Source organism: Anoplopoma fimbria, chromosome 2 (genome assembly GCF_027596085.1).
Source record: "Anoplopoma fimbria isolate UVic2021 breed Golden Eagle Sablefish chromosome 2, Afim_UVic_2022, whole genome shotgun sequence".
NCBI lineage: Eukaryota > Metazoa > Chordata > Actinopteri > Perciformes > Anoplopomatidae > Anoplopoma > Anoplopoma fimbria.
This window is the reverse complement of record NC_072450.1, coordinates 11,452,176-11,477,596: the sequence shown is the minus strand read 5'-3', so window position 1 is coordinate 11,477,596 and position 25,421 is coordinate 11,452,176. Positions and strand designations below refer to the sequence as shown.

The 25,421-nt window shown below is 42.8% G+C and overlaps 1 protein-coding gene across 2 annotated transcripts in view; it reads right to left on the bottom strand.

Moving 5' to 3' along the window:
* Positions 1-25,421, bottom strand: part of zgc:158464 (uncharacterized protein LOC791139 homolog) — a 93,008-nt gene that overhangs the window by 9,662 nt on the left and 57,925 nt on the right. The window contains exons 3-4 of one of the 2 annotated variants that reach the window (XM_054612732.1): positions 16,501-16,719; positions 15,249-15,347 (exon numbers count right to left, since the gene is read on the bottom strand). In XM_054612732.1, coding sequence (XP_054468707.1) covers positions 15,249-15,347; positions 16,501-16,719 — 318 coding nt within the window. The remainder of the gene's footprint in view (positions 1-15,248; positions 15,348-16,500; positions 16,720-25,421) is intronic. The other variant, XM_054612742.1, reaches the window with a different exon arrangement.

Genomic DNA, 25,421 nt, shown 5'->3' with positions numbered 1-25,421 from the left:
AACATCAACACATAGCTGAGCCTTTGATGGAAGGAGTTAATGTAGTATGAAACTCACAGCCATTGTTTCTGTCTCCTGCAGCTCCCGCTAATGGCCAGTCATGCGTCTAGTCTAGTGTTTAATTACCTGGACTGAACATGGCGGGTACTGTACAGACAGCCAGGCACTGTGATCTCCACAGCAGAGATGGAGATGGGTCAGTCTAGACTCGGTATTCCAGTCAGAGGATTCCATTACACTTTACAGTTTGTGAGTTTGCCAAGTGTTCCTGTACGAGACTGAGCGAGACGGCTGACAGTATCCATCAATCAATTTAGGCTACACGAGACAACACCGTGTCTACAAATGTCATTGAGCTCGTGGACATGCCTGAGAAGGGCTGAGCCGGGAAACGTAGGACCGTCTGGAGATACTGTAAATGTAACAATTCATTCATTTTTATTATTGTTGACATGCCGTCTCCAAAGACAACAACACACTGTTTGTTTTGTATTTATTTAACCATTTACAGTGTGTTGGAGTAACATTTACTCTCTAGTGGCACCATTCATTTAGAGAGATGAATAGAATTAAATGAGTTACATGTTGTTTTTACCAATAAAATCACAGACTTTCTATTGAGACAGTAAACTGTACTCATGCTGTATCCAGATATTTTGTGATCACTGGTGTTACTCAAGTCTCTAAGTACTTCACACCTGAACGCCATTACATTTCAATTAAAGAAATGTTGTACTTTATATGCCACAAAAAATAACATCTATGGATGCCCGTTACTTCTCAGAGATTTCACATGAAAACACCTGATCAGTTGACAAAATGCAATAAATTGCTATAGATCAAACCAGCGATTACCATCGTTTTTGGCTTGTGCTCTCGGACAAAGAAGTAGTGCCTGGTCCGGGGGCCTTGTCACAGCCCCTGTCGAACTTTCCTAACCCGTCATCTCACGACCCCTCAGATTTTTCTTTTGGTACTTTAAGTACATTTTGCTAATAATATTGTCCTTTTACTTACTTAATTTTTGGATGCAAGAAGAGATAAATTGAGCACCTTCAAATTAATTAGTAGTGCTTCTTCTTGAGTAAAGGATCTAAGTACTTCTTCCAGCACTGCCTGTGATGGAATATGAGCCCAGAGAGCTGCAGTTTCAGCGCCGACCACCAGGTGCCCCCATTCATCTCCCACTCAACTCCAGGTTGAACTCGCTGGCCCTCAGCTCACTGATGCATTTCCCTAAACATAAACTCATGGAACTGATTATTCCAAATGACTCCGCCTCCCCTTGTAATCTCGACCTCTGCACTTTTGTTCATTATAGGGCTTTGGCCGAGTCTTTAAATGACAGCCAAATTGTACTGTTGCATGATGGCTGGGTAAATTTCTGGCTCTAACCTCAGACCCGTGGAAGACTTAGAGTTGCAGCTTCTCTTCCTCAGGGTCTGATGTTTGGACTACAGGCGGTCAAATGATGTTTCTGTGTTGCCCAAAAGTCCACATGGAAGACATCATTAGTTCTCTACTTTTTTTCCCCATACAGTCCATTTGAACCCCATGCTTACTGCTGGGAATACAGTGCAGGTAGGACGAACATACAGTATTACGTGTAAGGGTGAGAAATAGCGTTTCCATGGAAACTGACCAAGGGGACAAGGGAGATGTGCGTTTGCTCCGCTCGTCCCCGTCAACGCTGACAGATCACAACATGAAGACGCAGCCAATTGCTCTCTCACTCCCTCCTTTGCTTTCAACTTCTCTCTTCCTGTTTGCCTATGTCCGGCCGGCCCTTCCTCTTTTATTTTTTTTTTACTCTCCCCTCACCTTTTCTTTTGATCATTTCCCATCTCACACACTCCAGTCCTGTCTCTCTTGGTCTCGGTGTTTTTGTTTTGTCAAGGAAAGAAATAGATAATGGGGAATTGGCTGTGGAGGAATGTCTGTTCTTCCCATGGAATAAAAAGGAGAGACAAAGCAGTAACAGCTTTGATCTGTTATCTCCACTGGTTCTGATGGCCCTAATGCAGCACTATCAGTCACCAGGTATGCCTGATACTGCAACAAAAGGCTATATATGTCCATATACAAATCGGGTAAAATAAGCACTTGGACATTATATGTTTTTTTAGGGATCTTAATATTCGATGCTACAAAAGGTGGTGTGAAATAAGGATGAATGTTGCTATCTCGGTTTTCCCCCACACTCCATCTTTCAGAGTATCTGCAGCCCACTCAGCCATCCGCCTGACCTCAGCTCTTCACATTTTCTACATCCTCCCAGCGCCCTCACTAATGCCTACTCTTTTCCCAGATTCAACACAATCAGGGCCTTATATGACCTTGATTAAACAATGTTTTCCTCCACCTCCTAGAAAGGCCTGAGTGGCTATTGTCAGAGGAGCTCACCCCATCAACCTTCCCTGTCAGAGCCGAGTCCTTCCCACAGGCGGAGTGCATTGTTACGAGAAGAGTGTTTCCCTGAAGGGAGAGCCTCCAAACTAAACAAAAGCTTTCATTTGATTTGCTCCACAGTGAATGAACCCGTGTCTTCTTTGATTGCCAGCCATCTCACAAACACAACATTTTCAAGTTGTTGAATTCTGTTTAAAAGCTGAATTTCAATGGGAGTTAGCTAAACTCATTTCCCTTTCATTCTCCGGAGCACACAGTTTGAGACACGGCGGACGGGAGATTGACGAGAGGATTGGCCCTGAGGAGAACAAAACCCGACGAGAAGGTGAACACACACACACGCACACGCACGCACGCGCACGCACACCGTCACATGCACGCCAGAAAACCCATACGTAAATGTGCAGGGGCATCTGTGTGTGTTATCAGTATTATTGCTTGTAAAGCACCGCAAATGGAATCCGTGTATCAGATTGAACTGTCAGTCAGATGGTGACTGATGGCTTAAAAGACCTGCCCCCTTCAAACAGTGCTTCCTTTAGAGAGCTCCATAAAACACAGAGGGGTTGAGGAGGGAGAGTGTGTGAGAGAGGCAGCTGATTGGCTAGGACACAGATAAACACAGAGGTCAAAAAGACATTTGATTACACTGTGAGCAATCCACAACATAAAGTGCTGCAATGTAATTCAGCACAGCACAATACAAGACAAAATAATGCCATAAGAAGGTGGAGAGATATTTATAGTGACTATAAAACATTACAGAAAAGCATCTTAAATAAGGAAACAATATAAAACGGAATGGTAAACTTTTCAAGGGTTTTACGGCCACAATATTCAAAACACAAAGTAGGAGAGACACCAGAAACATAGTTACATAATGTACATGAAGCTTATGAACGACCCGACTATTCCCCTTTCCTCTGCACACATTCCTGAGCAAATTTATCTCATTAGGCTGGCTGATTAATTCTCATTTACTAACGGTACTCCTATCAAAAAGGATGACTAGTCCGAGGGGTAAAGTGTGCCATGGGCCGTATCGTGATGTGAAAATGAACTTTTCCAGCCAGGACGTGTGAAATGATTAACAGGTCTGCATCTCATTAGAATGCACTGACAACTGAAAATAGTGCTCAGCGTGGTGATACCCCAGGAACTGTCTGCTTTAAAAAAAATAAAAAAATTGCTCACTTTTATGTTGATATTAAAAATGTGCATCAGGAGCTCAAATAATGATTTGTTGGAAGCTTTTAATAATATATCATTTTTAGAGCTGCTCGCTTTTGAATACAGACGTAAATCTCTGATGATTTCACCATCTAGGAATATGCTTTCTTCTTTCACATAAATCCAAAAAATTAAGCTCTCATTAGATTTTCCAAGACAAAGGAATGACTCTCCAAAGTATCAGATAGTGGATCTATGTGAAATTAAATCTGGATATATTTTAATTACTCAGTTTTTTTTTTAAGTCTTGTTAGATCAGAGGAAGGAGAAGGTAATTCAAATGCTTCAAAGGGTGGGATAATTAATTCAAGTAAAAAAAGAAAAAGGGAAAATGTCTTTATTATACTCAGAGAAAAGTGCCTTCCATTTATAGGTAGATGTAATATCTGTCCTGTCAAGCCGCATTTCAATTTTGTAATTGAGTTTGGACGGAGAAGTCAGATTTCCCTTAACTGTATTGGATATTGTTTATTCGGTCTACATTAGAGGAAGCCACAAAAGCCTTTACAGACACATACAGTCTCTTAGCTCTTTACTCTGGCTGAGCCAATCTGAAGCATGTAAACATTCCAGTGTATAACGGATGACTAATTTCTTGGTTTGCCGAGGTCAAGAGAGTGCATTGTAACTGTATTCACAGGGGTCGCAGAGGCCATCGCCCCCACACACCCCCCCATGTCTGCCACAGCGGCCTTTGACCCCAAAGACGTAGAGTGGGGCCATACTGGCTCAGACAGAGAGAGGATCACTTTACAGCTGGACGCCAATCTTAAACCCACTGACATCACAGAGGGAACCAGAACCTTTCCCATGGATTTATGGATATAAATCAACTCCTTGCCCTGTCCTCGCCTATAGCACACAGCGGTGTCCTCTTACATGGTCTCACTCTAAGTCTTCCCACTCTGCCAGGGGAAATCCCACTCCTGGCATTAGTTCTGCTACACGTCCCTCTTTTCCCCTGATAATTACAGCAGTCAAGAGTGTGAGTCTGTGGAAGGGCTTCACAAATCAACTAATGGCTTTATCGGTTGAAAAATAGATGATGACTTGTCCATTGTGATCGATAAGATGGTAAATATGGCTAAACCTGAGGTGGAGAGACTCTGGTCAAGTAGTGAAATTGACTAAAATGAGTTGTAGAGAACAGCAGGCCGGAGGGACATCTGGGACAGTTATGAGTATGTTGACAAGAGGAAATGGGGGTCACAGCGAATGGCAATTACGCATGCAGAAGGCAGTTTAGCACAATTAAAACTAATGAGCCTTCAGCTCTAAAACCTGCACAAGAATTAGTGATTTTCTGCCACATGTAATCCAGATGGAAAAGTGCAGTAATTACTGAGCTGCTACCTAAAGCCATATCACACTGTGCTTCTAAAAAGATTGTCAGTAAGTCATCACTGACCGGTTAAGTGTAAGCAGACACGTTCACATAATCCAAAGCCCTTCTGAACTGCTGGTATATTTAGTAAGGACGATCCTTAAAACCCGTTCTGCTTCCAGTTCATATAAGAAACCGTTTTAAGCAGGACAATTATTGGTATATGTGTCTTTGGTAGCCAGCTATGTGCTTGGGTAATTCTTTTTCTAAATTCCCTCCTTAAATTTCAGGGCATCCACAAAAATGGGTATGTAAAAGTGCAGATATGCAACAAATCAGACTTAAATGCTTCTGATTTAGCGAACGCATGCACACTCTTCACCACTCAAACTGTTCCCGAACAAAATCAGATAAATTGACAGATTAACAAATAGTTATATAACCACATTGAAGGGATTAGGCGGATGGATGATGGATTGATGGATTGACGGATGGAAATGGGGGGTAATTGATGGGAAAGACGCCGGACAACACCCACCATGGTGGAGCTGGTCACAGCTTGTCTGTCCTGGCGAGGGCTGAGCTGTCTGGGAGGGAGACTCCAGCTCCTCCACCAGGGGAGGGCTGGTGTTGAGCTGCCCCACAGGAGGGGGCCACGGTAGGTCCTTGATCACTTTAATCTCTACTGCAAGTGTCGACCAAGTCACCGGAGGAGAGTTGGAGGGAAGGAGAGGAACAGCGACGAGAGGCATAAATGGACAACGACAAAGGGAGTGAGGAAAGGTAAGTAATGACAGGAAACAGGGAGGAAAAAGGAGAAAAGGAAGAAGTGGTAAGTGAAAAATAGATTAAGGGAGAAGATGCCACCATTGTGGTGGAGAGTCGCTTTATAGCGTGATGCAAGAATCAGCAGTAGCTGAAAGAAATACAACAGGACTGAAAAAGAAGGGAAGTTAGTTTACCAGTAAATAGGGTTGGGTTCTGATAGCGGCTGCCATATTGGATTTGGTTCCAGGTAATTTAAAATGCCTGGATTTCTAAAGAACTACTTTCTAATGGTCAAAGGTTGCTTACAAACGCTCAACTGCTAAAAGGGATTTGGAAGGACAGATTCAGATTCTATAAAACGCTATTAAACCCCAACCCTACCTGAAAAGTTGGGCTCTTTGGCCTCTTTTCCACTCTCCATTGGCTCCCACTCAAAAATCCTCACAATCCAGACTGGAACCCAGAATGACTAACTTCAATTTCACCAGAGATACAGTAGAAACATGGCAATGCAAAGTTCTCAATCACTACTTTTACAAGAGTGATTGCATGGCGTTCTGTAGGACAGACTTTAGTAATAATACAACGCTGCACCTTAAATGTGCAGGCTATGATATATAAAACTGCCTTGAGCTCAGCTGCATACAGTCATTGATACAGTACATCAGCATACACTCCGCTGTTACACACTGTGCTGAGTTTGACAAAAAGAACTAAGGCCCCTATATCAAGACAAACAACACTGCAGACAATATCCTTCAGTGGAATGTACATAAGAGAAATCCATCCAGGCAGTGGACACTCCCTGGGATTTGCTCCTTAAATAATGTATTCCTTATGTCCAGCCGGGGTAGTAAAGTGTAAATTGAAAACCCTTGCAAAAGCATATCTGTCACTGAGCAAGAGCCACTTGTCAAATAGCTGAAGATAAGGTTTTTACGTCATCCAAGAAAAAGATAGTGTTAGAAACCAAAAGCTTATAAAGAAACATGTTATGTATAATTCTGTGAATCCTTTTACATAAATTGTCAAAAAAAGATCTTCAAGTGATGCAACTCATGGTGCTAAGAACTTCTTAATAACGCTGTCCATGGTGCTGGAGATGTAACTGCAGTCGATGGACGCAACTACAAGTGACAACAATTAGTGTGACCTCATTAATCCAGTTCCTACTAATGGTGGACTATGCCCTTTAACATGAAGTGGTAAGGTTCAAAAACAATGAAAGATCGTATAAGCTCGCTAAAGGTGCAGGAAGAACAAATACTGCAGGTGTAGCCCAAAAATAGAGACCCATTAAGAAGCACAAACCAACAGGAACAAAAGGACATACAGTCACAAGATACAAATAGGGAAAATATAACAAAACTAACAATAGAATACCAAGACAACTGGCGAGATGACCTTCAGCTTCAATTTAACTTTAGAAGAAGTAAGTGGAAGTATCAGATACAATTGGCAAGAAAACCTTCAGTGATAGCCTACACTTCTGTCTATCAAAGCGCTCTGAAATCATCAATGTGACAGCTAGCAGATATTGAATACAGGACCAGTTTGAGACACCTCAATAAGCTGTTGTTTATGTCTCCACACCTGGGTCATATTTTTGTAGTTTTGGTCAACATTGGTTATAGTAACATTTACTGTTCCTATATTTACCCACAACATGTTATTCACTTCTAATTAAAGCCTATAGATTCCTTTTAAGTCGGTATTCACCACAGACCATTTCAATAACAGCAATTGTTTTTGTCAGAATTAGAGGCACATTTTGATTCAGAGTAACACTCCTCATCTGAAGAGAGTATACTAAGTGCTACTTTATCTAAGAGGAAAATAATGCAGCTGTTTTCATAACCATTAGTATGGCACTCTGTTGCATTGGCTGGTATACAAGCTGTTTTTTCAGTGGGAGGAAGAGTAGATTGTTATGAACTTGTCAGTCTTCCATCCTGCAAGGAATTGCAGCAGCGGTGGTACGGGACATGCTAATGAGAAGCAATATCTGCGGGCTGGATGTATTGGTAGAAACTGGAGAACATTCAATCCGACAAGCAATTAAATAGCTCTCCCCCTCCCCCCCCCTGCTGTCAGGGGGCTAATTGAGAGAAAGGTGGCTGGAAGGAGGAGCTGCTTGCTGTCTGCCCTGATGGGAGTGATTTTGGTTGGTTGACCAGTGGGGCCTGAGGGGGAGGAATGGAAGAAGGTCAGAAACTCTGGGAGATAATGTAACTTCCACTACTTTGGGGTGAAGGAGGGGACTCTCTTCCTATGGGATTAAAAGCCTAATACTCATTTCACATTGCAGATTAGCGTGTAATTGTTTGGGGAGCAGAAGGCTGCCTCCACTCTGCAGCCTCACTGTGAGACGATTTTGGCGAGTGTGGCTCAGATGCGCTCGGTTGCACAGCTGAATAATAGCGTTTAGCACCGTGAAATGAATAGCCCGGTGTTGTTGTTGTTGTTGTTTTTTTAACCCTCTGGGTGGCTGAAATCTCCTTCACCTCGTGACGCATTTAAAAAAATACTGCTAGCCCTAAAGCCTTGAATAATCATTGACTCTAGACGCCATCCCATTGTCAAATTGATGACGGCATCTTCACACCTTGCAGCATTCTTCAGTGACAATTTCAAATTCTTGACAGCAGCACACAAGAGCTGATTTACACATCAGGCCTGAAGGCCCAACATATGAACCTGTTTACAGCTGTACTGGCTGATGCAGATTTCGGTGGATGGTACAGATTAAGTATTTAAGAGACCGAAGGTGAATATCAGGTAGAAAAATACAATAACAATATGATGTCTAAGTAATGTGACTCTCCTTTTGTTCATTTGTCATTATCTAAAGTGCTAAGCCTGCTCACTGTAAATCACTTCATGCAAAGCATAACACAGAAAATCGCTTTCCAAATTTACTATTATTGAATACTATTCGGCTCGGGTTATTGTAACTATTGGTAGCAGTGTCTGTGTTTTCTTTTTCTTGAATGAAAAGACACAGAAGACACATTGAATGAGGATTATTTCAGATGGAATATGTAAACACAGCCAAAGATTACTACATCTTTGTCATCTCATCCAACTGCACCTCTGTTCTGTATTATCCCTATAAGCACACAAGGTCTAGGGCTGCCATAGGAATAGAGGTCATTAACGATTCAAAATCAAAAAGGTTTACAAAGTTTTAAAAAACGGCCATGTTGGGACTTTAACTAGAAACATTTCAAAACAGTGTGTATCCGTCTCATGTCCTGTTGCTTTGGAAACGTGCGATGTTGCCTGGATGTCACTCAGGCTGGAATAAGCCAGGTTGACCACCACTCTGTTGGTGGCCATTCGGTAAGCTCGTGTGCCGTAAACGCTGCAGCTGTTTAATTGTGTCAAAGCCAGTATGTTCACTACAGTTCATCAAAAGAACCAGAGAATACTTGAACAATAGACAAAGGGTCCCTCTGTAGCCGTGTTTACCTTCCCTTTGTTCTTTCAGGAGCCGATCTATCTTTAAGGCCAGGTATTTGTTTACCCAGGCTTTTCATTAGCCCATGGCACTCTATCACTGTAAACAGTGCAGCACCATAAATCAGCAGCTATGCTTGTTTCCACCAACGGCATTTAATTTAGTTCTGCTTAATTTGGTTGGCTAATTGCATGCATATTCAAAACAAGCTGGAAGATTGCAATGTTTATGCCGCACATTATACGCAGAGGAGCTCGGAAACAAAACCAGCCTCTTCTGAAGACGTGTTTGTTCCATCGCCACCCAAATCATTATAGATAACAACTGTGTCATGCTCTGGGGAACTGAAATGCCACATCACGAGTCTCTGCGTACTGTAACCGTCACTTTATACGGCCCGTCTCTTTTTCAAAGCGCAGATCTGCTTTGGCATTAAAAATAAAAAGTGGCAAGGCCTTTTTCTCTGTTCTTCTATCATGGAAGAGATGCGTGAGAAGGAAGAGATGCGTTAGTGATGGCCGGCCAGCAGGAGCTTCTACGTGGGCTTGCTGGAGGAACGCTGCTTCTATACTTTGTGAGGGAGGGAGGTTTACAGTGCTGTTTTGTGTGGCCAATGTGTGTGAGTGAAGATAAGACCTGTGGCAGCGCTCAGTGAAAAGAGGGCAAGACACATTTGAGGCCCATGAAAGAGCGCTGTCAGGAAGGTTATCAGCGGGGTGTTGCTGCAGAATCCGGGAGGACGAGGAGTGACAGACAGCGAGTGGGGGGGAAACCAGACCTGCCAAGCGTGGAGAGAAAACGGAGCCATGGCACCCACAAAACAGCTGGCTGTAACCCAGGTGCACATAGCCCGCGCAGGACTGTAACTGAATCAATTATTTATTTTAGGACATTCCACTTGAGCCTCAGGTTTCTGGGTCGTTAAGCCCATGAAGATTCATTAAAAAACCATAAAGCTCCCCAAGACCTGAGGGAGCGAGCGGCAGCGCCTTCTCTTATCTTCCGTGTTAAATGCATGGTACCCCCGCTGGCCCCGAGCCAAGTGAAAGGAGCTAGTAGCAGGTAACAGAGGCCAAGGAGATTAAGTGACAATGGCCCCTCAATCCCGCTCCTGCTGTGACTCAGGCTCAGATTTCCGACGGCGGCGTGTCCGTGTCTGGGTGTGAGAGTGAGCGTATCAAATGCAGAGTCAAACGTTCAGGCTTTACACTGGCGGATGGCGAGCACACTTTCTCCCTCGCCCTCGCATGCAGGCTTCTTGGTATGGTCAAATTCTAATGAGTCTTCCTCACTCTTCACCTCCAGTCCTCATCCATCACATCCAAGTCAGCAGCCACGAGAGAGGTAGGAAAGAGGCTGTGGTGAGTGTGGGTTCAGCCTAGTATCCTAGTAGTCTAGGACAGCAAGGATGAGTGATTAACCAAACCGCAAGTACACAGCCCCCCCACCACCACCACCACTCTAACAAGACAGGGAACTTACATTCCATTGCATACCTGTCAGGGTCCCCAACAGTGAATAATAACACCAGACCAAGTGTTGTGAAGAGGCGAGCGAGCATGCAGGCAGCGGTACGGACAGCGGAGGAAAAAAAAAAGAAGGTCTGCAGCCGGGAGCATTAGTCGGCTCTACTTCCCCCATCGTTAATGAAGACAAATAGTCTTTTATGCAGATAGCGTACCATGTTTCACCGCGGTGGGAGGGCGGAGGCAGCATTTGGTACTTATTTAATCCAACCTCCTTTTTTCTTTTTTTTTTACACCCACTCCATGGTTTAGTACGGCGGTGTATCTTTTTTCATTATCTGTTAATTCTTTGTTTGCAGACACTTTTATTTCCCGTATAATTGCTGGAAAATAAACTGTGAAGGTTTTGATGACTGCGGAAAATGCCTCCATATCCAAACTGTGAGCAGGATCATTAGTCATTGATATAACACAGCCGTGAAGTGTTTCAGCAACTATAGCAACACGACTGAGGAAAATTGCTCTCTAGAAACTTCACAGCACATGGAGCTATAGTTAGGCTGAGCTGAACTGGGCTGTCTGCCGACACAGAAGTGGCCAAATCAGTCCTGAAATAGCAACATTTTTACATACTACCATAATTGCTGACCTCTGCAGACTCAGCCACATCACCACCATGGAGCTTGTTAACAATTCTCCTTTTCACCCGTGCTATCTACAACATTTAACAAGCATTGGACTGAAATAAAGGCAACACAAAGTGTCGTAAAACAACGTTGTATTGTGTTATCATGCTCTGTATAAAACATCTGCAGCAGATCAAGAAGTAGCTTTGCAAAATTGAATGTATATTTACAACGTACAGTTTAGTAACGTTTGCCTTTAGCTTCACAAATAGTTTATTTATGTAATGTGTTTACATTTACTTTGATAATTCATATGATATGATAAATCAATAAATGCACATATGCATACACTGTTTTGATTTGTTTTTAACCCTTTGGTATGTAGCCTCAAAACTGCACTTTTGCACAAAAGCAAATTCAAACCAAGCTTTTTCCCCACATACTCTCTTCCTATCCTAGAGCAGGCCCTAACAACTACAAAAGGTTCAGGAAATGTCCCTCTGATAATGTTTATACCACCAAACCCACATGGCCCTGGTTTGAGAGACCGGATATATCTAGTTACAGGTTCAACTAATAAAAGGAAAATATAGTACTCCTAATCAGCCATGAAATAAAATCCCAACATGGATTCCTCCACTACTTGAGCAAACATGTCATGACTGCTCAAGCTCTAGTCCACGACCTCCCGATTCCAATCTAACATTTCAAAACCCCAAAGTAAGACAATTTGAATACTGCCGCTATGAGAAATGTGATACCAACAATTTTTGATGGCATTGCAAAATTGGTTGGATCAAAATCAATCGCCATAAGATGTGGAACTCCAAAACAACAGCAGGATAACCTGGCAAAATCTTAAAGCAAGCTCTAAGCTGTTTGTAGACAGTCCTAAAGAACTGGCTCACAAGTAGACTTAAATATTGAAGCAGTGTATAATTTCTTGACATTTGAGGTAAGCTGGTTGCGAAGATCAGAGCCTTGGGTTCAGGCACACATGCTCAAGCCTTGAAAGGTGGGAAACTTTCTCTAAGCCCCTTGATGTCTGGATCCAAGGACGGTCTACGACGAAACCTGCAGGAGAAACAAGCCCGTGTTGACAAGGCTTGTCCCAAAGACGTCTTTCTCATCGTTCCTCTTTCTTTCTGTCTTCCAAATAGTGGGGAATTATTTCTGCCTGAATAAAACAGAATGAAGGCGAGCAATAAATCAAAGGACTTTTTGGACTGCAGCTTTTGTCTTTGAAAGACAACTTAAAGACTTATCTGTCCAATTGCCAGCCAACACTTTGACATCCAATGGAAATTAAATTAATCATCATCAAAAGAGGGACGCTGTCTGTAGAAGGGGGAGTTGAAAGAGGGATGTGTTAGTAAATAGCGCCCTACACAAACTTCTGAGTGCTGCTTGACAGAAAAATAATGAGGGAGAGGAAGAAAGTAATTAAGAATGCAGCATCCTTTATTTAGCTAATCATGGAAGAGGCAGAACAGCGTGACTCCTATGAAGACCTCAGGGCCTAGAATACACAGAAGTAAACAGGAAACAGAAATTAGGTGACAAAAAAAATGTGGATAAAAATTGATGGTAAAAGAATAGACAAACATATGATATGTATGTTCATTTAGAGCCTGCTCTGCCTGTCTGAACTGCGTCCAGCTGGACATAAAACTTATTATCTTACCGAGTTTGAAAGTCTTTAAAAAAAAGGCAAAAATCTCTCACCTTTTTTCATTTGTCATCAATTAGTGAAACTATCTATCAAGAAAGAACTCAAGGCACGAGGGGGAACCAGAACCAGGTCTGAGGGGGGTGACTGTCATATACCGCTGCAGTAAAATGAGAGGTTTTCTAAAAGGGATTCTGGTTTTCAAAACGCTACTGCTTACGTGAACAGGGACCGCCAAAATCAACACAAAATAAAAGTTCCATGTAATAACTTTAAGGAGGTACAGTAGGTTGGTCAGAGTGGTACACTAACCACCTGCAGGTATGCACTAAATACTCCCTCAAGCCTTTTCTTCTTCCACAAATGAGATTGATGAGCTTGCTTCCATGTAATGAAACATAAGGGAGTTCACACCCACTTAAACATTTTACATGCTACAGTGAAGTCCAGCTCAACTCTTTCTCCACACTCTTCCTGCTGCTGCTGCTGCTGTCACTAGGGCTCACCTCGTCTGCTAGCAACGAAGCAATCAATGTAACGGTAACATCTACAAACATAGGCCAGCCGGAAATTTGTCAAAATGTTACTAGATTTAAATGATGCTATCGTAAGAGACCAATATTGAAATGAATGTAATTTTGATGTAATGATTCAAACAAAAAGTCTAAGCCTTGAGAATCAGGAAGATGTCCTTATATACAAATACATTAACTGTGGGTGCTCTCATAGTATATTTTATTTAAGACGTGTTGTGATTTTGGACATCAAAAACTATTATTTCCCACCATTCTGTCACAGAGAAAGAGCAGTTTCCGAAATCATTAATACCCCCAAACTGCCTTGACGTGACCCTTACAGGTGTATGTAAACTATTGACTGTAACTATGTAAATTGTGCTTTAGAGTGTGCTTTCATTTTATCATACAAAATGTTATGATCAGCCTCCAGACGTCTCACAAAGTGCATCTTTAACTACCCATCAACAAAAACACCATTGGGGATTAATCTCTCTCGCATCCTCTCGACTTCTAATCAATTTTGCTTTATTGAAATGCCGTAAATGCAATGCAGTGTTCCCAAAGCAAACAGAGGGGGGATGAGAAGAGAACTACAAGAGAGGAAAACATGGAAATTGAAAAAAAAGTATGAAAAATAAAATAAAATATGATCAAATCATTATGCAGAAAATGTCCGTCATTTTTATATTGCTCTGTGAGATTACATTTACACTTCCATAAAGTTCAATTACTCTTCCAACTGTAAAAAAAAACTAATCACAAACGTGGCAACTTATTTTCCCAACTGTATTCCACTATAAGCCCTCAGGCCATGAATATTTATAATGGCTTCTTTTATTCAGCTGTAATTAAAAAAGAAAGGGTTCATCCATTGATGAGTTAGTCATCCTGATGAGTTGACTTAGGCAAGATATTTATTTTTGTGTAGTAGTGAAAACAGCATTTCAGTGTTTTTAAATTGCAGTGTTAATGAAAGCTGCACAGTTAATCGAAATGTTATCGCAATATAGCGTATTGCAATGTAATATTTTAGGAGGCAGAATATTTGTTAAATGCGAAATGTGTTAAAATAGCGTTTTATATAAAATACTGTAATGCTGCAAAAATGTCCTAGCCTACATTTCATAATCTACAGATAACATTGATTGGTACAGGTCCACACAAAAAATCATACCAGAAGAATTTGACATGTTTTCCAATGAAAATAAGAATAATTATGAAAAAATGATTCCCTCTAATATCGCAGTATATTCTTGTTCCACAGCACCCTTAGAAGTGGAGGAGACAACTTATATACCCCCACTTCATAAGTCAGCCCTACTTCTGAGCACCAACAAGTGTTACTGCACTTATTACACTCATGTGTACTCTGAAATGCTGATTTGAAGACTATTGGCTGTGCTTTTTTTAGTCCACTTCAAGCATTAGGCAATCACACTAGTGGCTTCCTGATAATGTCATTCTAATCAAGGTGATTTGCATTTTGAAGTGGATGACATTTCCTCAACAATCTAGAAGATTCAATTTAAAGGGCTCACATGACCATTTTTGCAGAGTGAAGCCAAATCTTACATTTGCTAGTAATCTGCAAAACATGCTTACAACATTAATTCTAAAGGATATTTTTTTTTTAACCTCGGTGCAGAGGATTTAAGCAAGATAATCAATCATATTGCAAGATTCAGGGCAACCAATGTGGTTGAGGCATCAAAGTCTAAGTCAAAGATGAATATAAAAGACAGACAAGAGACAATCCCCAGCCCCGTCTCCAACGGTACCTGTGAGGGATTTAGAGGTGCAGTCCTTTCCTCCGGGGGGACCTGATCCAGTGCCACTTACAGAACCCTCGTAGCTAATGCAGTCATAACAAAGCAGAGCTGTTCAAGGATAAAAAAGAAAAAATATAAAGAGAAAAGGGGCGATGAAAAATAGAGTCATGGGTTGCTGATTTTCTATTATTATATCAGATAACAGGCTTGGCTTTTTTTCCCTTTTTTTTCAAATTTGGGGTGCATTATTCATATTCCAAAGCCGTGTTCTTTCCAGGAACAGCCCTGTTTGATGTTATGGCTGTGTTAGCCATGCTGAAGCTCACAAACCACAGCGACTACCTGCACCTACATGCACCTGCACAACCAATCATGCCCCCCCTCAGCAGCATAGGTATCATCTTAGCTTAAACAGGCTGCACTTGGATCAAAACAGCAAACAGTAGGCTGGACACCTGCAAGTGAACTTAGCGGGTGCTTAAACAGAGAAGGGGAAAAAAGAAGCCTTAACAGAGAGTTTAAAGCAGCAGCAACCCCCACAACCTGACAGAAGCCAAATCAAATGTGTTAGAGGAAAAAAAGCAGACACCTGGGTTAGTAAAGCAGAAGAGAAAGAGTTTCAGAGTTAAAAGTTTGAAATTTAAAAGCAGTCACTGTTCCTGTCTGAGCTTATGACATTAGGACTAACAGTATGTAACAGAATTTCTTTTTTTTTAGTTAAAGAGGCAATCCCTAAGATTTCAGTCCTGGTTGATTTAATTGTTTCTATTTGAGTCAAAACAATAGAATTGTGCGTAGAGTTTAGCAGTCTGGAGTCTTTCTGTATATAGATGAGCCTCAAGTTTTCAGAACTGTGTGCATTTAGATTTTTTTTTTAGGTGTATACACTGAAGAAAAACTGTAATATTGCTTTTTGTCCGGGAATGTCACCACAGACACCCAGTTCGTAATACTGCAAATATACAAGTATTGCAATACTTTCATCAGAGGGTCATAGGCTTAATCACCATTGTGTTATCCACTAACGCAGTAGTTCAAATGAAAATCTTTCAGATTGCCACTTTAAACTGTTGGATTTGGATACAGAAAGCATATTTTCTGTCTATTTCCAGAAAACTTTTATATTGATTCAACAAGAAAGAGCAAAGTGTGAAGGTTGTGTATCTTTTCCACAAAAGTCCTTTTATGCCATGCAGTATGTTACTGATTTTTTTAGCTACTTCTCCTTGTGTCATGTTGTGTTTGGTGGTTATCGTCGTACCTGCAAATGCTTTGGAAATCCTCTCTTTCTTCCACTCCCAGGGCTGGTCGTACTCCTCGGGGGGTCGCTCGTCATCCTGTGGCAGCCGGCTTTCTCTGGGGCAGCGCGAGTGCTCGGGGTCAGAGTCTCCGCCGTTCTCGGCCGGCTCATACGGCGTGTCGTACAGGGGCGGCTGTCTCGCCGGCCCGTCCTTAGGTCCTCGCCCGCCGGATCGTATTTCTACAAACAAGGAGAAAGACTGGTCGTTAATGCTGGGTTGCTGTGATAAAACTTTATAGATGAAAACGGCTCCGTGGGGCATAACGCCATCCGCATAGGAGGAATGAGGATTTATGACAGTAGATGCAATTACAAAGTACTAAAGTGGTACATTTTGTAAGGCCTGACTTGCACATTTCTTGTACAGCATGTGATGGATGTGTAGTGACATTTCAACTGATTTGACTGAGAGACAAAATAGCCTCACGGTCACAGTTTCAGCTACTTGCATCCTTGTTATATGGCTGAATTCACAGCCAATGAGTTTGCAGTCTAAAGGGCACTAATAATATTGCCTTTCAGACTAAATGGTTTATCTTTTTTGATCTATCTTTAAATGACAGAAGAGCTTTAAACCCAGCAACCCTGTCATTTATTATGGCTGATAATGAACAATTTCTGATCACTGTAGAAGAAACGGACAAGGGGGGAAAGAGGTACACAAGGTTTAAAAAAAAAAACGATTGCTCAATAATGTTGGTAAGTTCTTGTGCTGAGGATATCGATTGTGCACTGAAGTTGTTCAAAAGTTGCCAAGTGTTGCACTGCCTCAACCAAAAACTAAACAAGACTTTTTTTGTTTAAAAGATAACTGGAAGCATTGCAGTAAAACTGTAGCCTGTATGTAAACTAACATCAGTTAGCAAGGCACTGATAAGATATGGCTACAAGTGCTTCAGGTACTGAGTTCACAGGCCTATCAGTAACATAAAAGTATGCCGGGCGTGCCCAGTCCTCATTTTATACCTCAATTGTAAATTTCCCCCCAAGCGATAGTCAGGAAGAAAATGTCGATGGGATGTGCGAGTGGTATAGAAGGGGCCTCTTACATGTAGGGAATGAAGGTGACAGTTAGCGATTTCTGAACTGATGACAGAAGTGGGAAGCAGTAGAAAGTGTTGAATTTAAGGGGAGGGTAGGGGGGCCTGGGGGGCTGAGCACCTGCAAAAAGCACACAGTGTAACCTCCCCGATGTTCAGCAAAATCACACAACAGTTCTGAACAGCCTCGCCTCGGGCTGCACATACCTGCTCTGTCAGAACAGAGATAGCACCAGTTTCCTTTCTCACCTTGTTCCCTTTATGTCCCCTGAAAAAGCTAGACTCAATATATAATGTCTCTTTAATAAAAAGCTGGTGAATATATATATATTAACACCTGTCATTTTCTTCAAAATCGAGATATACTCTCCAAATAGTGCCCCAAATCCCAAGATGGGTTCTTAACTTCTTAACTGAACAGCGAGTGTCATTAGGCTTAATGACATTTATTAAAATCAATGATATTTTCTCCCAAATAATGTGTGCAAAGTAACTAAATTCAATATTTAAAAACACACTAGCAGGGCGTATAGGCCAAAATGTTCATTACAACCAAACATATTATTAAAGTGTAAAGGAACAAACAATATACTGATGACTTTGCCATTTCTTAGAGCCTTAAACATATATTGACCTGAGGGTGCTGTTAGAAAAAGGACTGTGCAACTGTTGTCAACATGCCATGCTGATGGACCAACCGACTGACGACCAACAACCATTTTAATTTCTCAAGATGGACAATTTTCATACAATTTTACAAACCTGAGATGGAGGATGGAGATTTCCTCTAAAGTAAAAAAGCAGCTACTTAGCAGCGTGTGCCACTCAGCCAAAGATGGATTCGGCAGTGCCTCAAAAAAAAAGCTACTCGTCTCTCAATGTGGTGCGGATATAATCTATCATAGTGGTTGGGCAAAAACAAATGAGGGTATAATGTAATTTCACCTTGTGCAATCTTCACACGATGCAGAGAGGCTCCTCGGTACATGCACCAGCAAACACTTCCCTGGAAAATTTCAACATCTGTGGTTTGTCTGTAGTTGGCTATTTTATGTGTCCATACTTTCTGCATGAATATAAAATCCCAGAATAAGACAGACACTGCCTTGAAGGATGCCTGGCTGCTGTTTGAGATATGTAATCTCATACAGCAGTCAGGTTTATCTCAAACATTTCAAAGAGGCTGTGAAAATCACATTTCTGAGAAATATAAAGTAAAGCAACCATTTTAACATTTCAAACCGTTTTCCTGAAAATGACTAACTCTATATACATTTTGCAGGTATGTTAAGAATCATGAATCCAGTGCATGTTTTAGTTTTTCTACAGTCATGTTATAAACATACTAAACATCACCTGAACTAAACTAGGATGCAACCTTTCTCTCTCCATGTATGTAGGTGAAGCAGACCTGACTCCTAATGAAGCATCGTGCCCTTGAGAACTCTCCTCATCTCCTTTTTCCTCCGCCTCCTCCTCCACCACCTCCGCCTCCCCTCACCGATCTCCCTCTACTCATATGAAGTTGTTAGCAGCCTGCACCCTTCCTCCTGAGCCACATGAAGCTGTTAGTAGCCAACCCCACCATGGAGTAATGCAATGTGAGGAGAATGAAATATTATGCCACACTACTGCATAATTGCCTCTTAGCCCAAGGGAGCTCTTGCGGAAAAATGAGCAATGCGTTGAGCCTAATGGAGCTACCCGCTGGTGGTGGTGGAGGTGGAGGCGGGGGCGGAGGGGTGGAGTGAGGTGAAGCTGCCTGGTCCCGTATCTCAGCGTAATCCCGCATTAGGCAAACGCACACTCTTTGATCTAGCAGTTAAAAGACTTGGTACTACGAGATCCTGGCATGATTGGGTCCTACCTCCCCTGCAGGAGAACAAATAGCTGTAGAAAGGGGGTGGAAGCTGCCCTGGTGGAGGAGGCAAAATGAGAGTGGGATGGGAGGAGGGCATTACTGGTGGTGAGTAAATCTTGTGGGAAGAAACCCTTTAATTGGAGGCACGTTGCCTTCGATAAACTGCTGCAGTGGATTGAGACTCCCTACTAGCTCCCAGGAATTAGGTATTGTGTGTGTGTGCAGATAGAAGCCCTGTTGACCTTCTTCCTTCCTTCCTTCCTTCCCTTCCTTCCTTCCTCGTTTCCTTCCATCCAACCACTCTTTTCTTTTTTGGGCTGTCAGCTCCTGTTATGGCATGCTTGGTAAACAGGGTGGGGTCACATTAGTCTAGGTAAATTACAGTGATTGGCATGGCAGTGGGGTTGCATGTTTCAACACAACTGCAGTCTATCTTTTTTGTCTTTGACCTCTACCCTCTGTTAAGGGTCAGAGGTCAGTCGCCACGCCCTCCCTTGATGTACTTCATACCTCCCCCCTCCACAGAGGACTGAGTTCCGGTCCAGATGCTGCACTTCCTCTCGTATGCTTTTTGCCCTCTCGACTACTTGGTCTTTACAACTCTTAGATTCATACCCCTGAAATTCTTGGAATATTTAAGGGGATATTTCAAGGCCATTTATGCAGCCAAAAATACCTTTTTTTTGCTCAGAAATTTGTTGGTTTATGTATTTTAAGAAACGATTAAACATCGAGAAAGTGTGCCACACTCCACAGGGTTTCGGAAGTCATGTAGCGGCAGCAGCAGCACTGACCAAAACCATCTGTTAAGTGCCACTGAAAATGATGTGTTTGGGTGGGGTGGGTGGAAAGGGGAGGGCAGAGCGTCCTGCTGAGAACCAAACAGCTGCATTCGAGCTACAACCCATTTTTGCCTAATGAGAAAAGACACAAATATGTCATAAAAAACTGTAAAGCACCAGTCAGTTAAATGCGGATTTCCACATGCAAGCAAGCAAAAAAAAAAAAAAAAAATTCAATAAAAAGGGAATGAGAAAAAGAGCTCAGCTTTGAAACAAGTGACAAATCCTGTCTTTGTTATCATTTGTATCTCTGGTTCATGAACTAGAGAGATGAATCCTATAGGAACGAGAGGAAGATGTTCCTTGCAATAAATCCAGAGGGGGGGCTCCTGTTCCACTTACTACAATTGAAGCCCTCTGGGCATATAATCATGGCAGTGCATGGGCAGGCAGAGAGCTCCGGATTGAATCAAAAAAACATTAACAGCGACCAACCTGGCAACCGCATCCTGCTGCACATAAAGGACTGACCGAGCCATCTAGCCCTCATCGTCCAGACCACTCCTGTCTTACTCGTCGTTCTTCTCCATTATTGCCGACCAGTAAAAGTGAATGCATTTGCAAGAGAGTAACAAACAATTGCATAACTGGGCTTTTTATTGCAGGGCTAAAGCTTCAAATATGTAAAGGGAGAACAAATTGATCTGGCTCTCTGGTTGAATGCCACCCACCCACTCCTACTGAGCCAGAGAGAGAGATTTGCTGCTGCGAAGCGCTTGCAGAGGCGAAGGGAATATCTGGATTTGATTGAGGGGATCCCTTGTGCACTAGTGAAGGATTAAGTGAGATTGACTTTACACCCCAGGAAAACAATGGTCAGAAAACAGCCAGGCTTCGAGGATTTGCTCTGCCTGCTCCCTGAGCTCAGTCGCTCTTAAAGGAAGCCTGAACCTGTGAAGCTATTGTAACTTCAGAGATCTCTGCGCAGTGCCTCCAGCTGAAGAGTATGACAACATGTCCGTGAGGGAAATGGGTAACTAAGTATGCATTACAGTAAAACACTCAGATGTTCAATGTTTTAAAACAGATAAATGACACAGCAGATGCTTTCTGATTCACACACATGCATTACTAAACTCATGTCTTGGCTCTGAGCTGCTCATGAATGCCAATGCCAAAAGGTATTTTAGTAAATTTAGCAATCTGTGACTCTGGCCCAGCAAAGCTTTTTCCATGACAAAGACACGCGTTTAGGGGTTGATTAAAACAAAGCCGCTGCAGCAGGGCTCGTATGTAGCAGTGGGACGCTTTTTTTGAAGCTTTCATTTCATTCTGTTTGATTGCCCAGGCCTGTGAAGAGCAAACAGGGTCGATCTTGCGGCGGAAAGTCAGAGATTTAAGCTGCATCGGGGGGGCCACCCACAGGTATCGTGTGTCAGTCAGAGAGCCGGCTGACAAGAGACGGTGTTCGCTCCTTTGACCCGTGGCGGCCTGCTGTTGAGTGTCATTCCGCTTATTAAGTGGAGCCGAGAGGAGGCTACTGCCGGTGGCTCTTACCCCAAAGACCTCTGGGAGAATAGTTACGATAAGCAAAAACAAAACAACGCCGTCAGCTTTGTGCTCGCATCTCCCCCCAATTTTGATTGAATTTTATTGTCTATAGTGTTTTAAAGGGAACAAAAGCAGCAAAGACAAAAGGAATGAATTAACGTCTCTTTTCACAGCCTGAAAACATTTCAACACTCCTGACTTGATTTGATATTTAGGGACAATTTCTAATGCTTTGATTTTTACAGTCATGCTCCTGTCTTTCCGCGAACATGACAGGTTTGTCAATCTGCAGGGGGTGTGTGTGTGCGTGTGTGTGTGTGCGTGTGTGCGTGTGTGTCTGTGTGCTGCTGTGTCTACATCAGCCTCCTGCAGACAGAACAAAAGCAGCCATGTCTTTGTTCTCGCCGTCTCCGTGTTCCTCCTGGCTCACACTGTGCCACGCTTGCGGTGGGTACACTCCAAGGCCTCTGCCTGCCTGTCACACATCTACATATACTTTTGGGGAAGGCTGGAAGCCAAAGCTCAGACAGTCTATTCATGCTTGGCCCAGAGAGGAGAGTATTTTGGGTTTTGCCGCAAGTATTTTTGGTTTGTGCTCACTTATAAAAGCCCACTGTTTTCAGCTGGAAGCCATACTTTTTTGACAATCACATGAAAGTCCCATGACCCATGGAGCACGGTCACCTTTGTGAATTAATATTAGGAAATCTATCCAAACGTTATATCAAACAAGCCACCTAAGTGTATCCATTTCAATCCAGTTAAAGTAGTATCCGGGTGAAGGCACGCCTGTGTGAGCGTGTGCACCTGCGTATGTGTTAATTTGCTGTTCCCCCAGATGGCCTGAGGGAATAGAAGCTGAAGAGTGGCTTTCACAACAAGCTGACATGTATATGGATTCATTCCCCTTACTGGAGCAAGGGAGTACTTCTAAAGAGACACCGTAAACAAAGCAGGAAACAAGAGGGAGGCGGGCGACGACGGAAGTCAGCCAGACAAAGTAACAGAGACACAGAGAGTGAGAGACTATGGGGAGGTATGGAAGAAAAAAAAAAGACTGAGACAAAGAGCGACAGCGAGTGAAAAGAAAAAGGGAAGGGAAAAAATGGAAAATTAGAGACAGGCATGTGATGCAAGATTGTCACAGAGGGAGAAATAAACAAAGAGGCTGCGACAGGAAGTCGTGGAGAGTGATGGGAAGAGAGAGTGGGACACACAGGCACAAGGAGAGAGTGGCAAGAATAATAAATATGCACAGCAGTGAGGAGCGCTTCATATCTAGCAGTTAATGAACATACATCACTTGAAAGCTCACTGCTGATGAAAATAACTGTAAGTGACTTATGAGGTGCAGTACTTACAGACCACTGCTTCTATGTGCAATAACTTTTATTACACTAGTGAGAGCTTTCCAAATCATTTTCATGCGGCAACGCTTCAATGTAGCGTTCCTGGTTCTCCGCGGCTTGTATCTTTGGCTTTCAGTGAGAGGAACGTCAAATTAAACGCATGTACAAATCAGTGTCGCTTTAAGGAAAAATGCTCAAATCAGCACGCTAACATGTTCACAATGACAATTAAATCTTCTAATCTTAGTTTAGCCAGGTGTCAATAGCAAATGGGAATGTCATTAGTCATGCAGGTATTTGGGTGTTACCCAAAGTATTGGAAAAACAAAAATGTTGATCTGATGATTTTACAATTTGGATCTTTGGGGACATTGAATGTCTGTACTGAATGTCCTGACAATCCAACCAACAGTTATATTTCAATAAAAAACAAAAATATCCACCTGCTGATGACATCGTGCGGGAAAAATATATTTCTTTAGAAAATTTGGTGCCAATCCACTGAGTAGATGTTGAGATATTTCAGGATAAGTAACACCATTTGACCTGCTGTCAGGAAAATCACATAATTTCAATTCATCCTTTAGGGAATTAGAATATCCCTTAGCACATTTCATGGTAATCCATCTCATAGTTGTCAAGATATTTCACACGTCGGCCAGGGGATGACCCACAAAGACAGAACGACACTGCCATCCCTAGAGCCATGCCACTAGCACGGCTGAAAATAGAAATTTAAAATCAACCTTTCAGAAACAGCATCAGTCCCAAAGACAGACGTTCTGGAGATGGGATGAGTTTCCTGTTTGCATTGAAAGGTTTTGCTAATTAACAAAGTAAGGTCCCAGTAATGTGTAATCTACTGGATTTGCTGGTTAATATGGGATGATGTAACACTGTTAAGGGACTCCCTGTGATCTGACGCTGCCTCACTGTGTAACAAAGGCAATGCCTCACCTATGTAAATGCATTTCCAACGCAGGGGCCACTGCATGGACGATGGGATTGATCCTACGCGGGGTGCAATCGCAATAACAGCTCGTTAGGACTGAGGTGAAAGCTCATTACTAGGAGATGAATGGGGGACAGCGGCTTGGAAAGGTGCCCGTCTGCCTACATGAATCACAGAATCACCAAACACCGCAGTGAACAAACAAAAAGACAAGCAGTAGATCTGTGTAATGACAAGGCGACACAAGTACAGATGTGATTAGTCATTCGCTGTTGCCGTCGGTTGTACTGCGGTAATAGAAATTCTACTTGGACGACAATCAAACACACAGAAGCTGGAGTATTTTCTCGACGCACATTGAGGAGGACTTAATGTGGAGCAGTGACAGGCTGCTTGGCTGATGCTGTCGGACGCAGAGGGTCCCAGAGCTTTGTTGGGAGTGGAGCTATTTTCTGCGGGCTACAGTTCTGAGCTGTGCATGCTCTGTGGCTATTGTTCCTGAGCTGAAGATAAGACTGGCATTGGATTAGAGGAGAGTGCAACCAGAGTTCAGGTTGTGTATGGGCTGCTGGGAGGAGAAGACAGCATGGGAATGGGATTGGTTCTGGGAAGGGGAACTGGGAAGAGGAGAGGAGATAAACAGAGGAGAGAAGAAAGGGAAGGAGAGACGAGTAAGCCGGGCCTGGGAGTGCCTCTTGTCATAATGCCTAATCTGCCTGTGTGGTCGCAGAGGAGTGGGGGGGCAGGGAAGTCAGATGACACGAGGACGTGGCTTTGATGAATAGTCACTTCATGGCCCAACCCCCGTAGGGGGGCAATAGCCCATTAATGGCGATAGGCCTTCGGGAAAAAAGACCCACTTGCACCCCCTACCACTTGGCTGCTCCAACCTTCAACTGGCTCACATTCCCTCAGGGGGACGTCGAGACTGCTCATCTACTCTTCTCTGCGGGAAGGAGAGTAGAATTGAGAAAGAGGTAGGTGATATTGTGCCAATTTGTGGCACAAGGGGAGCACTGAAGCTAAAGCTTTAGTGTTATACAGACCTGGGGTCAGACAGAGGTCATGTATGTATGAACTCATGGCCACCAACCACGGACTTTTGGGCTTTAGCTTTCAGAACGCCTGAGCAAGAAGTGTCTTGGTTAATATAAAAGATTCAACACTCTCATTATCTCCTGCTGGGAATCAAATTTGAGATCTTTCCATACCAGCAAAACATCATCATCCCGGTGCTTGGATCTCCAACGGCTTTCCTGAACAGCCATCTGCAAAGCTCAGATTCAAACAAAGGCAACACACAGCTGTGCACTTAAAAGAGGAGCCTTGCAGGGACTAGGAAGAATT